Source organism: Pterocles gutturalis, unplaced genomic scaffold (assembly GCF_000699245.1).
Source record: "Pterocles gutturalis isolate BGI_N339 unplaced genomic scaffold, ASM69924v1 scaffold19462, whole genome shotgun sequence".
Taxonomy (NCBI): Eukaryota; Metazoa; Chordata; class Aves; order Pterocliformes; family Pteroclidae; genus Pterocles; species Pterocles gutturalis.
Genome location: NW_010110633.1, coordinates 704 through 16738, shown reverse-complemented (window position 1 = coordinate 16738; position 16035 = coordinate 704). Strand labels below are relative to the sequence as shown.

Sequence of the window (16035 nt, the reverse complement as noted above, 5' to 3'; positions counted from 1 at the left end):
GTGAGCAATGAGTTTGTCTAGATAATCTCCAAGGTCCTTCCCAACCTAAGTTAATTAATAATGCCAGGATGGGCATCACTGCAGGTGACTAAGCTGAGTAACTGGCATTACTACTGGAACAAAGATATACATTTCTGATTGACACTCTACTCAGGGTACTAAAGAAGAGCCAAATTTTTTCTCCTTTCTACTACAAGCAACAGTTGCAAAAAGGGGTGGCTGCCAGCCATTTTAACAACAGTTGCATCTGCTACAAACCCCTAATGAAAAACACTCAGACATTAATTATAGATAATTCATACATTACATTTAAAATGCTGGCCAAAAGCACAATGCTGGAACATGGGAATTCTACCTATGAGTAAATTTTCAAGGCTAAACTAAAGGTCTGGATACTCTAAAAAGTGTCCAGAAAAGTTCTGTCCTGTTTAGCCACATAATACTGACCTAAGCAGAGTTTATTAAAACTAATGGGTATTTATTTTTTGTGTGCACCAAGTCTTTCTTGCCACTGTAGAAGTTTTAATGTTGCTAAGTCAATAACTATGACGTATGTTATGAAATATCCACTTGCTCTGATGTTTTGCTACAGTCAGCTCAATGACAAATGACACATGAACTGGTAACACCACAAAAGACAAACATTAAGGATTACTCAGCAAACCTTTCTCCCAATTTTCACTTGCCTCCATGCGAGCTTTGTAAAAATCCACATCATGAAGCTTCTCTTTGCACCGAACAAGTTCCATCTCGAGTCTCTCCACACGGTTAGCCCTCTCTCTCAGAGAGTCAAGCTCATCTCTGTATGCTCGGGCAGAGCGAGCATCTGAGGCGAGGTGGATATTCTGTGAGAAGTGAGGAATAAGCAGGGAGAAAAAAAACTTAGTTAATACTTTAAAACATGTTCTTCAAATGTTATTTTTATTTATTTACTTATTTTAAGCACAGGCAAAAAGCATTCCCCTGGTTCAGGAGTAAGAGAATTCTCCTACTAGCCAGTAAATTGTCTATAAAACAGAGTGGTTCTTCAGCCTGTTGAGACCGACATTTCTAATGTCTAATGCTGCATCAGCTTCAGGCATTACTAGGCTATTTGCAAGCTGAACAGATGAGACCACTCTCATCAGTTAAGTGGAAAGCATAGCATTGCTATGCTATAGCCAGAATCATAGAATCACAGAATGGTTTGGGTTGGAAGGGACCTTGAATATCATCTAGTTCCAACCCCTCTGCCATGGGCAGGGACACCCTCCACTAGACCAGGTTGCTCAAAGCCTCATCCAGCCTGGCCTTGAACACCTCCAGGAACGGGACATCCACAACTTCTCTGGGCAACCTGTTCCAGTGTCTCACCACCCTCACAGTAAAAAATTTCTTCCTAATATCTAATCTAAATCTCCTCTCTTTCAGCTTACAACAGTTACCCCTCATCCTATCCCTACACTCCCTGATCAAGAGTCCCTCCCCATCTCTCCTGTAGCCCCCTTTAAGTACCGGAAGGCTGCTATAAGGTCTCCCTGGAGCCATCTCTTCTCCAGGCTGAACAACCCCAACTCTCTCAGCCTGTCCTCATATGGGAGGTGCTCCAGCCCGCTGGTCATCTTTGTGGCTCTCCTTTGAACTCGCTTCCAACAGGTCCACGTCGTTCTTATGTTGAGGGCCCCAGAGCTGGATGCAGCACTCCAGGTGGGGTCTCACCAGAGCAGAATAGAGGGGGAGAATAATCTCCCTCAACCTGCTGGTCACGCTTCCTTTGATGCAGCCCAGGATCAAGCAACCTGGATGCAAGCCAGGTTGGCTTTCTGGGCTGCAAGTGCACATTGCCAGGTCATGTTCAGCTTCTCAATCAAACAGCTTGCTGGAGTAACTTCATATCTCCATTAAAAACCAGTAGTTATTTTTAGCCTTACACTGAAAGAGGCTTTTTTATATATCGAAGACCATCACAGTAAAATGAGCCCCTCTTACCTCTTGTTTTATTTTTTGCAGCTCTAGGGTGAGCTGCTCAACTTCATGTTTACAATCTACCAGCTGCTCAGACTTCTCCTCCCTGAAAAAGATGAGAAAAATCTTAGTAAGAAATTAGTTTTCTTCCTGAAACAATATGGACTATATGGACACTGCTGGAAATCTGGAAAGGAAGATGGAAATCTCCTAGCATATTCTGAACACAGAGCCTCTTTTTCATGACAGCTTCATAAAAACAAGGGTTTTTTTCTCATGATACCATACACATATCATATATCTGAGTTTGCAACTCTATTTTTATACTAAGTACCTCTGTTTAAATCTCACCAGTGCTCCTGCTGTCATAGCTACCTTCATTGGCCTCTGGACTCCCACTAACTAAAAAGTGCAGCCAGCAGCTGGCATTTTGAAGAGGGGAAGAGAGAGCTGAGACACAAGAAGAAAAAATGAAGTAGCCATCACTCTGTGTTTAAAGACCAGTTCAGAAAGAAGAAAGATGGAACATCCATACTAGCTTCCTACTGCTATTAACAAAAAATTTGAAAGATATAATTCTGAGAGCTCCCGTGGAAGCCAGTGTACTGAAGCTGACAGGCACCTGCATTTTCAGGATGCAGAACACTTAACATACAAGTCTCTCTAGAAGCACAAATCACTGGTGACTCACAGCTCCTGCCGGATTCTTCTCAATTTAGCCTTTGTATCTGCCAGCTCAACTGCAAGGTGCTGCTTTTCTTCATTAGAAAGACGGTTGGCTGGATTTGGTGAAGAGTCTGGGCTTGGTGCTTTCAGAGGACTTGGTGGTTGCTGAGACTGCAGATAATCTCTCTCTTGAGTGAGATCTACAATGACCTAGAAATACAGAGAAGCATGTAGTGTCAAGTGATAAATAGTATAATTACACATTTTTTTTCAAGTATCTAAAAATTATTTATAAATGAGAAAATCATTAGCCTGGCATTATACAGAATTCAAGTGATAGCCAGGAGGGGAGGTTACACAAAGGAGGAAATAAATCTCCACTATGCTCAGACCACTAAAACATTCCCCTTCCAATGCTCAAATAAGCAGTCTGTTTTGCTTGGAGAACTCATAAAAACCTACAACAAATAAAATTTTTAACTAATACAATCACAGTCAAAAGCATGACAGAAAATTAACAGGTTAAAGAAGGGAAGAATCCTCCTGAGATCTGAAGGGAAAGGAACTGACGAGTCAGCAAAAGATAGAGTCATCTTCACACAGGAAAAAAACCAGAGAAGACACTGGAACCCATGATGGTAGATACCAACTGTAAGACAGGCAAGCAGTCACCCAAAGATGAATGACTGAGCAGACAGCCAAAATTTCAAGACAAAGTCACAACTTCAAATATTTATTTTCAATTTAAAACTCCTCTTTATCAATAATTACATCACACCTTGATGTTTATGTGAGAATCAAGGGAAAAGTAAAAAATCTTTCTACAGATTTTCAGAAGTATAGTAGAAAGGTGAAGAAGAAATAGAAACCCAGTGCACAAACAAAACATAAGAGAAGGAATGGAGACTGCATCTGCTGCTTCACATGAGCGCTATATGGGAGACGTAAGTCATCATACTTCTGTGCATTCATCTCTCTCATCAATGAGCCTCTTGAGGTGGAAAACCATATTCCTGGAGAGAGACTCTAGTTCTTCTGGGGCCATATCTGGGAGCTCCAGCCACTGCAAATCAAAGACATTCTCCTGGTTGTGAGTCACCTAGGAAAAAAAAAAAAAAAAAGTCTTTCCATTGGTTGATTTGTAAATTTATTTGCTGTATATGCTGCATCCCCCAGGTTCTTATACTGATCAATCAAAAAACATACCACATTTCACCAAAACCAGGTTGTAAATAACAAACACAACTACCTTAACTGTAACACTACCCAGCAGTTTCTGGTATTTAGACTTTTTAATAATTATTAAGAATGATTTTTAAAAGTGATCAGATATGGATTATGATCAATAGCACATGTGCTTGAGTATTAAAGTACACAACTGTCTTTCTGCAAGCACTGAGGAGGTGACCACAGGGATCTGAAGGGACTGACCCCACACTGAACAGTTAGGCTGGTGTCTCTCTGAGAAGCCTTGCTTTCAATGAATTTGCAATTTGCAGCTGATACAGCTGGGACAAGCTGCTTTTAGCAGAAATGTCTCTGGCTGCTGCTCGCATTGTACCTTTCAACTGCTATCTTACCCAAACTGATTTCCTCCAAATCATTTAGCAGAAATGTCAGGCAAATCTCTCAAGCTCAGTTAAAAACTGCTCCTGCTTTTGTCACTACCACATGCTTAGTTCATTATTTTATTTTTTTTTAAAGCAGAACTATTTTTTTAAGTGTTAAGAAAAAAGTTCTTGTCTTAGACTTTCACTATTTGCTCCTCAAGTCTACACTTGCATGCGCTGACACCCAGCCGCAGTCAGTGCCAGCCCCCAACCAGGCACATCAGCAACGGCCATTTCCACATGGCTCTTTGGATCTCCACAGCAAGCTGGCTCCTAACGTCTACCTGTATTCCTTCCTTTTATAGAAACCTCAGAAGTCCAATACTACTTGTCATAGGATCAAACTTCTCTTTAAAAGCAGAGTGTATGTCCAATTTCAGCTGCAGAGTACACTTTTCAAGACCATCTGAGCTCAGAGGCCACTGTCCAAAGCAAGCCGACACCACTGCTGCAAGGGACATTGCAGCTCCTAAGTCATACGCCTTTCGGAAATGTTACACATGTATCCTTACAACAACTCTTTCTACATAGCCTATAACTGGCAAGCGAGGCATTTACCACTGCATCTCTTTAAAAGACCACCGAGACAAGTAAATGCTCCCAGTGCCTACCATTTTCATTTTATAAGCTGACTGCAGTAACACATTCAATGTGGTTTTTGGTGTAGTTCACGAATCCACTATGAAATTTCAGTAATTAATATTTCATAGCAAAAAAACACTGTTAAGTCAATGAAGGGAGAGATAAAAAGTCAAAGTAGACAATACTGAGAGTCCCACCTCCTGAATGTGTGAAACAATGGCAGCTTGGGTTTCAATATCCAGTTGTTTTATTCTTTCAATAAACTCTTCTTTTCTTTCACACTGTTAAAAGAAAACACACCCTGAAATAGTGCTACATATTCTAAAACTTACTGCATCATTTTTCATTCAAATTTAAAAAAAAAAAAAGAATCCCCCATTGCCAATGACAAAATGTTCAAGATCTACACTTTGTCACACTAGAAGGTGTAACACTTCATTGCTTCAAACGGAGCATGAACCGAATTATGCATTAAACTTTTTCAGTCCATACAATTAAGGTTAAGTTAAATGGCTTGTTTTGCTCTTTAAAAACAAGTTCAACACACAATGAGATCAAGAGGGGGGGCAACAGCCAGAAGAAATCATCACAGCTTCCTTAATGGCGCTGCCCAAACATAAACCCACATTTACATTGCATCATTTAACCTGTCTGCTCTGCTGATTGCATTTTGCTTGGTTTTGGCAACGAAAAGAGATGCATCACTTCATGATGTGAATAGTGTCTAATGTTGCTTGTTGGACTAAATCAACATGTGCTTTAGATAAAAAATGGGGCTGGGAAACATTCTGGATAAAAATGAGTGACATTTCAGACAAACAGATTTTAGTAAATCTTTTACTTTAGGCTTTAAAAGAGGCAGACATCTGCTATCTGTGTATCCGTGATTGTACACTAACAACATTATTGCCTTCTTGTAACAACTCTGCATTGTGAAGAAGTTAAGCATTACCTACAGTTTTTTTAAACTCATTTAGAGTGTCCTTTTGGGGCCTGGTTCTGAGTCTCAACCATTCCTTTCACTGGGAAAAACCTCAGACCCGTAAATGGGGACTGAGGATGCACAGTGTCTTGCCAAATCAGGCCTTTACTCTTTGTGCTGCAATGTAACATGGGGATAGTTAGAGCAGCCATATGTAGACAGCTTTACCCTGACATAATTGACTTGACACAGCTGAGCAGGGTAAGTGTCCTAAGGCACGACAAAAACACTAGACAGACCTACAAACAAGGTCAATTATAAGCAAAGGCTAGCCTGCAATGCATCTATTGTGTGCCACCATAGAGGTTTGATGGTCAGAACACTGATTTCTTTATCTGGTAGCTGTCGTGCATTTCTGGGGATTTTCCCATATACACTGCCTATTTATTTTAACAAACGCCACATAAAAAATGCCCACATGAATACACAAAGTATCTATTACTTTTGGATTTTCTACCCATAAGAGTCAAGCAAAAGATTATGCAAATAAAATCAGGATTCATTAAACAAATGTTTACACTGTTAGCTTATCTATTTGATTGGCATTAATGTGTACTGTTCCACTCTATTTTAAAACAGCAAGAAAATAAACCACAACAATCTTGATATCAAGAACACTGTTCAAAGCTTATCTCTTCCCACTTTGTTATCAAAGTGGACTACTTGGTTGCAAGAGTACATATCCTGTGGCTGATAAAGCATTGGTACCAAGTTGAGGCTACTGCTGTCATAAAGTGTGCTTCCTTTCCCCTCCATTTCTTTCATTCACCTATTGTGTCTTCTCACAATTTCAGCTCACAAGCTGTCTTGAGCTGGAGGATTTGTTCATATGGCACTGATATTTGGGTGGATTTTCTGACCGGGGCGGGGCGGGGGGAATCTTATTTTTCAAGACTGTCATGAATGTTCACCTGCACAGCACATCCCAGAACCAGCAACAGCAGCTTCTTAACTTCATCCATACTTTTACCTAGAGAAGAAAAAGGGAATCAGTAGGTATGTACAACAATTAAGGACCTGCAAGTGATACTCTCCAAAATATCTGCCTGAAAAGAGAAATAAGACCTCCCAACAAGTGCCTGAACAATATATACATGCTCATTACAATGTTACCATACTTTCCATGCAACAATATAGTTCTCATGGATTTGTTTAAAATCCCAAATCCAGCAAGACCTTTTTCCTCAATGTGCTATCCTGACCTACATTTTCTGAAACTTTCATGATCAATGCAGTGAAAACAAAAAAAATCCTTTAAATACTTCAGTGCACATGCCCAATGCTTGTCCCTTGTTTCGTGACTAACAAGGGTGTAATTCGCTCAAACCACCACCTCTTCCCTCCCCCGAAAAACACTCACTAAACCAAAACAAAAACCACCCTGGGTAGAAGTAAAGGAGGTTTCCTCTCAAAGAAAGAACTTGTCCTAAATTCTCTCTGTAAAATAGTTGCCAGACTTCCCAAAGCTGAATGCCATTCTGCACACAAAGTCTCTCCGAGAGATGTTTTAGCAAATAAATTCTGCCTCTGTTCTGCATCAAAGCATGTTCACACTTTGAAGCGCAAACCCCATACGCTAAAAGGGATAAAGAAAATGAGTAATGTAGAATGGAGAATATTCAGCTAACCATATGCTCGGGGAGCCGCGGCAGGGAGGAGACACATGCAGGTTGTTGCTGCAGGGAATCCTGCTGCGACCAACAGCCCTGCCCGCTGCCTCCTAAGGTTAGGAGAGAGAAAGCCGCACAAGGGGAACCAGTGTGGCTTTGAGCCAACTCCAGATCTTGTTTGAACAAAATTAATGTGGGGATTTTTGGACGGTAAAGAAAATTACATTTACCAAAGATAGAGGGAAATGGAAGGCATGGAGCCTCAATAAGAAAAAAAAATCATTATGGAGTTAAGTTCAGGAAAAGCCTGTCCTCATCCACACTGGGTGGATGTGGAAGGAGAGAGAACCAGGCCACGTATAGTTTTGTCTCATCCCTACACACCTTCCTGACACATAGTGTAAACCCTTGGATGAACCTTTTCATTTTATACCCTATTTTTCTTGGGTGTTCAATTGCTCCTATCACTAAATAGACAGATAATTTCTGAGCGCAACTGTTTCTCCACCAACACCATGCCCTTGTAAGGCAGCGCTGGCAGAAAGTTAGGCGCAGGTGCAGGACCCACAGCCGGGGAACTGGAGTTAAACTGACTCATCAGTTAAGCTGCCGCAGTCCCGCAGATGCACAAAGGCACACTGACCTAAATTACCATGGGGGTTACTTCCATTCTGAGAAGCCAGCATTGCCACGTGCAGGCAGCTCAGCAAATAACTTGTTTTCTGATTTCCTGATTTTACAGCACACAAATGCCCTAAACCAGTCTTTAAATGTACCTTACCTGTCAAACGATTTTTCAACAACTTTTAGGCATGTTGATCTTTAAAATATTTCAAGAATGCCCTACAGGAATTATCAGTATACTGTATGAATCAACACTAGAATTCTCAATATCCAAGTCCCGTATTATTAATCATTAACATTTTGCAAGCAGGAATTCTCCTTTGCAGAGACAGACACATTTAAAATGTGCTAGTTCACACTTCATCCTGTAAATACAATATTGTTCATTTCTCTGCATTCTCTACTTAAAAACTGTTTTTGAAAAACATACAATCTTTCTTACTCTCCCCCTACCTAGCAGCACACGTGGCTTGCTCTTTTCTGAAAAATTACAATTTATTATACAACTAACGTTTCAGTCTGATTTTTCTGTATGATTCTGGATAACACAACCTCAGATGTACAGAGTGACACAAAAAAAATCCCTCACCAACAACAGATCTGTTACTTCATGAACAGTTCATTTGGGGGCACTACTAGCCCAAGGAGATACTTAGTTTCATCGGAAGACATTTTTTGTGAAACTGAGTTCTCTAATTTAGAGTTTCAGCATTGGGTTTCATTCTGCATCAGCTCCAGAGCAGACTCAGAGCAGAGATTAAATGCTGAGCATGTCTGTGAGACCTGAGAGTGAGCTGCTAAATTATGGAGAGTGACTCAAGTATGTGTGTCTCATTCTCCCAAACTTGCTCAGAGCAGAACATCTTCTCCACAAGAGACTGAAGGAATAGCTACCAGGTTGCCTGCTCCAGATCATGCCAGACAAGTTCTCTAACTCTTGTGTGCTCCTGGCACCTCCATCTGTTGACCATACATTCCAATCCACGCACAATGGCATCACACCTATCCTCAGGGTGAGCCTAGTGGCTCAAAATCACTCTTTTTAGAAAACATCAGAGTTACTTTCCAACAGGGAGAGCACCTAGACCATCCTAAAGACAAGCAAGCTACTTAAGCCATTCAAACCACACCCTGCCTCTCTGCACCAAAGGTAGTAGGCTTTGCTGTTCTCTCCCCGAGACAACAGACGAGCATCGATGATGCTGCCTGACCCTGTGAGGTGAAACACCTTCAGTTATTACTGTAGAGTAGCTCAGCTATGTCAACCCCGTTCTCCCACCAGGGACTGATCTTGCCTGGAAATACTGCTCTGAGAACTTGTCCCCACTCAGGCCCTCCCACCAGGAAGAGAAGCTGAGGCAGACACGACAAGCCCCACTGGCAGGGAAGACCAAGCCAGAGTTCATAAAAAGGAGAGGAAAAACTAAAAGACTCAAGGTAGTCAACAAGATCATTAGTTTTAAAGCTAACATTTGTCAGCTTTCACAGAAAACTGTCAGGATTTTTCCTAGATTTCCAAGATTTCTTTTTTAATAAATTATTTTACGCTTGCAGACACACTGTGCACATGTGACGAAAATGAGATTGTACCACCCACTAGAAACACTTAATGGTTGAAAGGTCTACTTAGCAGATCTAAGCCAGCCACACAAGTGTTTCAGAAGATCACGTGTGACTGTTTTAAAGTTACACCCCTCTCAATCCCTTTGGCTTTCATTCAGAAGTTGTTTCCCATGGTGTGGAGGCAGTTTGTTGGCATTAACGCACTCCGAGATCACTCAGACTCAAGCCAGGTTTGAGTAACATTTTAAAGCCCTGTAGAATAAAATTATTTACAGGACATATTTAGAAGGCATAGGTTATGAGTCTGAAAAAAACTCTACCAATCTAAAGTGCTTTAGAAAGAGTTTTAAACTAAACCTCAGAACAAGCCAGGAAGGGATTAATTACCCCTCTCTCCCCTTTCATCTCACACACGGCAGAGCTGAGTAACCACACATTTAAGCAGAGTGCCCAAGGTTACTAAGTGAATGAGAAGCCCAAGTAGGATTACTCCACAGTGCAGCAGCTAAGTTTTACACTCAGGCCAGTGCATTTACCCTGTAATGCATGCTGAACGAAAGCAAGCGATGTTTATCCCCAATTCAGTCACGCCTCCTGAACAGTGAATTATTCCGCAGTGTTTTTCAAAAGGCTTGATTTGTGTTAATTCAATAAGGTGGTAAAAGTTCCCTATGCACTATATTTCAGGCTTTCCCTATGCCGGCTCATCAGGATGACACAAGTCCTTCCCAGATGCCTGGGAAGAATGCCTGCTGGGTCCACCCAGGCTTCCCAGCTGATCTTACCAAGACAGTATTCTCCTACAACCTAGGATGTGACCACTCAGGTCTGGGGCAGCTTCTGGCAGACAGGCACCCACAAGCTGAAACAAACGAACAGGATTCAAAAACTAGCACTTAAACAGAAAGGTGCTAATTAAAAAGAAAAAAAACCAACACTTTTCTTTTACACCTTTTTGAAAATTCCAGGGCAGCAGCCCTCAGGCCATGTTTTTGTGGCTGCAAGGGAGCCAGCCACCTGGGGATTTGCAGAAAGACCATCTGCTCCCAACCCTGAGAGAGAGCCAGCGGGTTTTCTGGAAAATAAAGGGAGGGAAGGCCCGAGCACCACCTGTGCATCCTGGGAGCCTCCCTGTGCCAGAGCCAGGAGACTCCTCTGGGCTCACAGGGAAAGGAGGGTGGGAAACAGATGCCAGGACTTGGGGAGAAGATGGGCAGAGGAATTAAGAGACACAACAAAAAAAAGAGAATCAAGGTACAGAAAGAATACAGCCGATGGGGGAAAAAAAAAAAATGAGGAGGGGTAGGAAAGATGTCAGAGAAGACAGAACTGAAAGAGCCCAAGCATGTGAAATCTTGAGCTCTGCCACTTCTTTCTGCACATTTCTACTTTGATGCTCCTCCAGCAGAGGAGAGGGAGCATCAGTGCCTGTAGGGCTACATGCAGCAGCCAGTGGATGTGTGGAGAAGGTGAGAAGGGGCGAAACACACAAGCACCGTTTTTCCCAACTATAGCAACATCCTGAGTGAGAGAAGCTTGAATGCTAAATTTACACTATTGAGGCAGTGTTTTGTTATTAACTTGATATTTTATGAACCTTCGTGCCTCTGGAGGATTGTGAAACAAAATGAGGAAGGAAACCAGACATGAAAAAATACTCCAGTGAGAGGAGACATCTTTTATGATTACAATGAAAAACAGTTCCTACACACACTTATTAGCAGGGACTTGGGGTCTCTCATTCACAAACTTGACACGCAATTTGAAAACGGGATGTAAATAGCAAAGTTTTTTGAAGAGACAGAAATGAGCTTACTTCAGGCAAATAAAACCTCATTCCCATTCTTGGTCTGAGAAAAGTTAAAATCCACACCCCGCCTCCCCCTGCTCCTTAACTATGACTGTTTCAACGGATTAATTGCCATCAGTTGCCAAGTACCCTCACTAGCTGTGTTAAACTAAGCATGTCTAGAAACTAAGAAATTATACAGTGCCTCTAAATAGAGGTTCAGGACCAGTACTGTATACTGATATTCCTTGTGTGGGCACATGAATGAGTGGCCATTTATAAGGTACGCTAAAACCAGAGGTAATTATAAAAGATTATTACAGTGATGTATAGAGATGATAAATACGTTGACGATTCTCCCCCCACATACAGGGGGGATTTGTGGTGCAGTAATGAATTGACAAAGCTGTTCAGCAAGAAAAAACATGGAGAAAGACAAAAACAGAGAGGAAATTTAGTGGTAGTAGCTGTCTATAGTGCAGTGAAAAGAATAAATCCTGTAACATCAGTTGCGGAGTTCTTCAAGTCAGATTCCCAGGAAAATTTTCTAAATTCTTTAATTTAACTTTCAAGTTTCTTTTCAGCTCCCTATACTCTAGAAAATAGTCAAAGCCTTCACCTTCTTACAAGTACGTTTGCAACTTTTATGTCCATGACCAAATGAACTGAAGTAGGCAAAACTGCCATGGCCCAGAACAAAACAATTCAGAGGACATGAAAGCAAGGAAAGCTCCTAAACCCAGTAGACAGGCCATCTCCTATGCAAAAACCCAACTGCTGCTGCATTTTCAGCGGTGGCAGCTCTGTTTTTCCAGTAGTCTCATGTTCAAAGCAGAGCTGTAGAAGCCCTCAATAGTCCCAAGCACTGAGTGCCAGATGGGAACTAAATAGCAAGAACAGTCTTCTCAGTTTTAGAGGTGTTCAATTTATAATTTACTACATGTAACACCAATTTTGGCTGTGTTTTAGAAGGAAAAAGTAAAATTTGCAGATAGCACTGGTGAAAGACAGCTCTGAAAAACATGCGTAGCACATAATCACATGGGCTTGTCAAAAGGAATAAGTCACTGAAATTGTTACACAGTGAAACACATTGAATGATCTAGTAACTCTCTGGTCTTGGACCTATGGAGTCAATACAGTCATTAGGAGCCTTCCAGCTCAAACAGTACAAACCAACATTGTATTTGTTCCAAGAATGCGATCACAGGATCAATTTTTTTTCCTCTGGTCAAGAGGGACGTTTCAGATAACTTACCTACACGATGGGGAAGGCAAAATTGGGATTTCATCACTGCCTCTCAGATCCACTCCACCCCGCAGACTGCCTGCACCTCGGTCTCCAGCTCCTGGGGTTCCCTACATTGCCCAGCACTGTCTCTGTAGATGCCCTCTCCAGGACTCTCCTCATTCCCTCAGTTTCTGCCCTGGACTGCATCACTAACACAGAGAAAGAGGTTTCTCCTCTACCATTCTTGTCCCTTTTAAACACTTCCCTCACATAACCATCCCCATCATCTCTTCTCCTCACACTGCTGCCATGAACCCCAGCCTCCTCACTTCTCTGTCAACTTTCCCTGGGACTTCATTCATGCCAGAAGCACCCTGTCCCATGCTGATGGCTGCTTTGTTCTCTCATCTCTATTCAATATGCAGTCCCCCTTTAGCTCTCTCACTGAGAAAAATATTGCACATTTCACTTGTTTTTTGCCTCCGAAGTGCTCCTGCTTTCCTCTCATTCCTCTCTGCAAGACACTTAGTAACAAAGACATCAGCCTGAGAGTCACCTGGTCATCACTCACTCACATTGCTTGCCACAGCCTGCTCTTTCATTCATCTTTCTGTATTGGTTTTACTAACTCCTCCTCAGCCTTCTCCTCCCTGTTTCCTCTTTCCAAGTTTCCCATCAGCCCCCAGCCAGGCTCCTCTTCCTGAAGGAAGTTATAGTTGTTCACTTCTCTAACCATTTCTTCAGCACATCTTACTAGTGATCGTCTGCTTAAAGGTAAGATTAAGATGAGCTTCTCTTGAAATCCTATCCCTCAGACACTCTCTTCCTTGAATACATTATTTGGGGCAAGTACATCCCAAGTCTCTTTGTTCACCACCTTCCTCTATAGTGTCTGAGCTGGGACTGGTTCTCAAAACCATCACACACTATGGCTAAACAAGAACTCTGTGTTTTTTATACATACATACCCCAATTTTAGACATCCATAAGTTACATTTTTGCATTCTTTATCCTCCCTTCCCATGCTCAGAATAATGCCAATGATAAGTCAGCAATGTATAAAATAAATTTAAAATAACCACATTAGAAAAAAACAAACTAAACCAAAACCACATTTTAAAAGTTATCAGACAGTGAAGCAAAATTTCTGGTTGTAATTAAAGGAGCTGGAAGATAGGAACACATGGATGACCAGTATCTTTCCTACAAGAGACACATGGAGTACTTTATTCAAAGAAAAAAAAGACCTAAGGTGCTGACAAAAACCAGCAGGTCAATGATGAGAAATTATAGCTCAATACAAGACAGCTTTCAAGTGTGCAGCTTCCCCAGGAATCAACACTGTGGCTACTGCATTATGAGTCTCCTGCCAGCTATCACCCAGGAATGGCCATGACAAGAAACCCGTCAGCCTTTTCCATTGACACTTAGCCAGCAGTGTCTTGTTGGCCCAGACATGTCTATTCACTAGCATTCTTGACACTAGCAGCCCAGGCTCTGCCTATTGCCTGTATGACAGAGAAAAGCAACAGCTCTTGTATTTCTATTTTCTTCTTTACCCATAAGAGTAGCCTGTACAGGAGAATTAAGATTGGCATTGTAGACTTTAATCTGCTTGCTGAAGAAGCGGATGCATTACCCTCAGCTTGATTTTACTGTGGAAGTGCCAAGACTACGAGTTTCAGTGATCCAACATCTGTAAGTTAATATTCTTTTCTGATATAAACCCTTTTTTGTACATACACACACTACTGCTGCTAAGAGCAACAAAATAAAATCTTCTGCCAAGGTTTCTGCCATTTGTTTGTTCTGGAGATGCTGACTACCATGTCACTCCCCATCACTGCTGACAGGGTTTATCCCATTTTCCTTCTTTGGTAAAAACAAATACACTGTCCTTGGCACTAGAGCCGGGTTAAAGCAGAGACAGAATGGGCATGCAAAAAAAAGAAATGTAAAAACCACAGCAACAAAACCTTTCATTTCAGAAAAGTGGTTCTAAGAAGAAGTCAACTTCGTTTTCAGGATTAACAGCTTTCATTTTGTCTCACCAAAGACACTGGACATAAGCTCACTGGCTTCCAGGTTACTCTTGATTTGATACCTGATGTGACAGATGTCCCTTCCTAGCAATATGGCCAGGCAGATGTTTTTCTCCTTGTCCATTCTCTTCCTCACTTTTTCCAATTTGTCATATATGTATTTGTCTCTCCATCCTCACATATTTTTCTTCCCACGGTTCATTTACAACAGTTCCTTCACACTTTAGGGCAATTCTGCAAGAGTCGTCTGGTGTGTACATATTGCCACAGCTGCACTGGTTATGCAGGCGCGCGGGACAGAAAACCTGGAGGGCAAACGATTCTCCTATGGCAGACTGTACCCTGGGTCACTTGAAGCAAGGAGTGAAGAGACATCACTTTCAAGCAAACAGTTGCTGCTCTGGCTTTCACAAGAACTGACTGACTATCACATATATGACATGCAAACACATGTATGTCAGATACCTGTTATTTGCACATCTGTACGTAAAGTGTTACATATTGGATACATTAAACTGTGAGACTCAGAGGTACTCAAATATTTGTAGTTTGGCTACAAGTACATACAGTTTGTTTAAGAGCATGTTCGTAATTTAAGAAAATAAAGCCAATACAAATTTTATTTAGCATTTCAGAGGAGGGGGGTGAAGAACCCAACAGACTACTCACCAGAAAGAGGATCTTTGCCAATCATTAAAACATTTGGTAAATTCATTACAATCAGCTGCTGGAGGACCTCCTAAACAAAAGAGGACAACAGGCAAAGGTCAGTGTGAAGGAATCCCAATCAATCACACCACAAAGAATACAGAACTCCACTGATTACAAAGCTTTTAACGTACTGGCATGTCAGAGGTCACAAGAGGAAGCCCCACTTGAGAGAGAAATCACTATTTGAAGATGGCACCAGGTTGCACAGCTAACATACGCTAATCGCCTCTTTTAACAATAGCTAATATAGAAATTAAAGGGTCCCATGGCACTAATCAGGATAAATGCACGGCCATGCCAGGCACAACAGTCATGCCTTTACCCCAGGCATGACCTGTATTCATTTGATGTTCAACATACTGCTGCTGTCATGTTTCAGGGCGTATAAAAGCAGCTGGTTCATCAAAGGTACCTAAGTCATCCTGTGGAGTTTGACTAATTCAAATAATTGGTCAAATGATTTAATGGGTCTGAGATTTTAATGATGCTGGGGAAGTGGGCGTGGGGGAAAGCTACTGAACAGGCATCTGGCACTGCTCAGAGAAACTGGATTTACAGTTCTAGGTTTGTTTGCATTGTTTTTAATAGGGAGTAAAACAGATTCAAGTATGTCATGAACCTCATTTAAAGGTCACTTTATTTTGGGGGGAGACAATAGAAGGGAGGTGTACTGCTTGGTCA

The 16035-nt window shown here is 41.6% G+C and overlaps 1 protein-coding gene across 1 annotated transcript; it reads right to left on the bottom strand.

The window, feature by feature from the left end:
* Positions 1-644: 644 nt before the first annotated feature.
* Positions 645-15382, bottom strand: LOC104461773 (protein Daple-like; the record flags this gene model as incomplete). Its single annotated transcript, XM_010073471.1, has 7 exons — positions 645-845; positions 1969-2050; positions 2636-2820; positions 3569-3709; positions 5000-5083; positions 6696-6754; positions 15313-15382. Coding segments are annotated over 7 exons (822 nt in total), but the record flags the coding sequence as incomplete, so codon positions are not given.
* Positions 15383-16035: the final 653 nt, after the last annotated feature.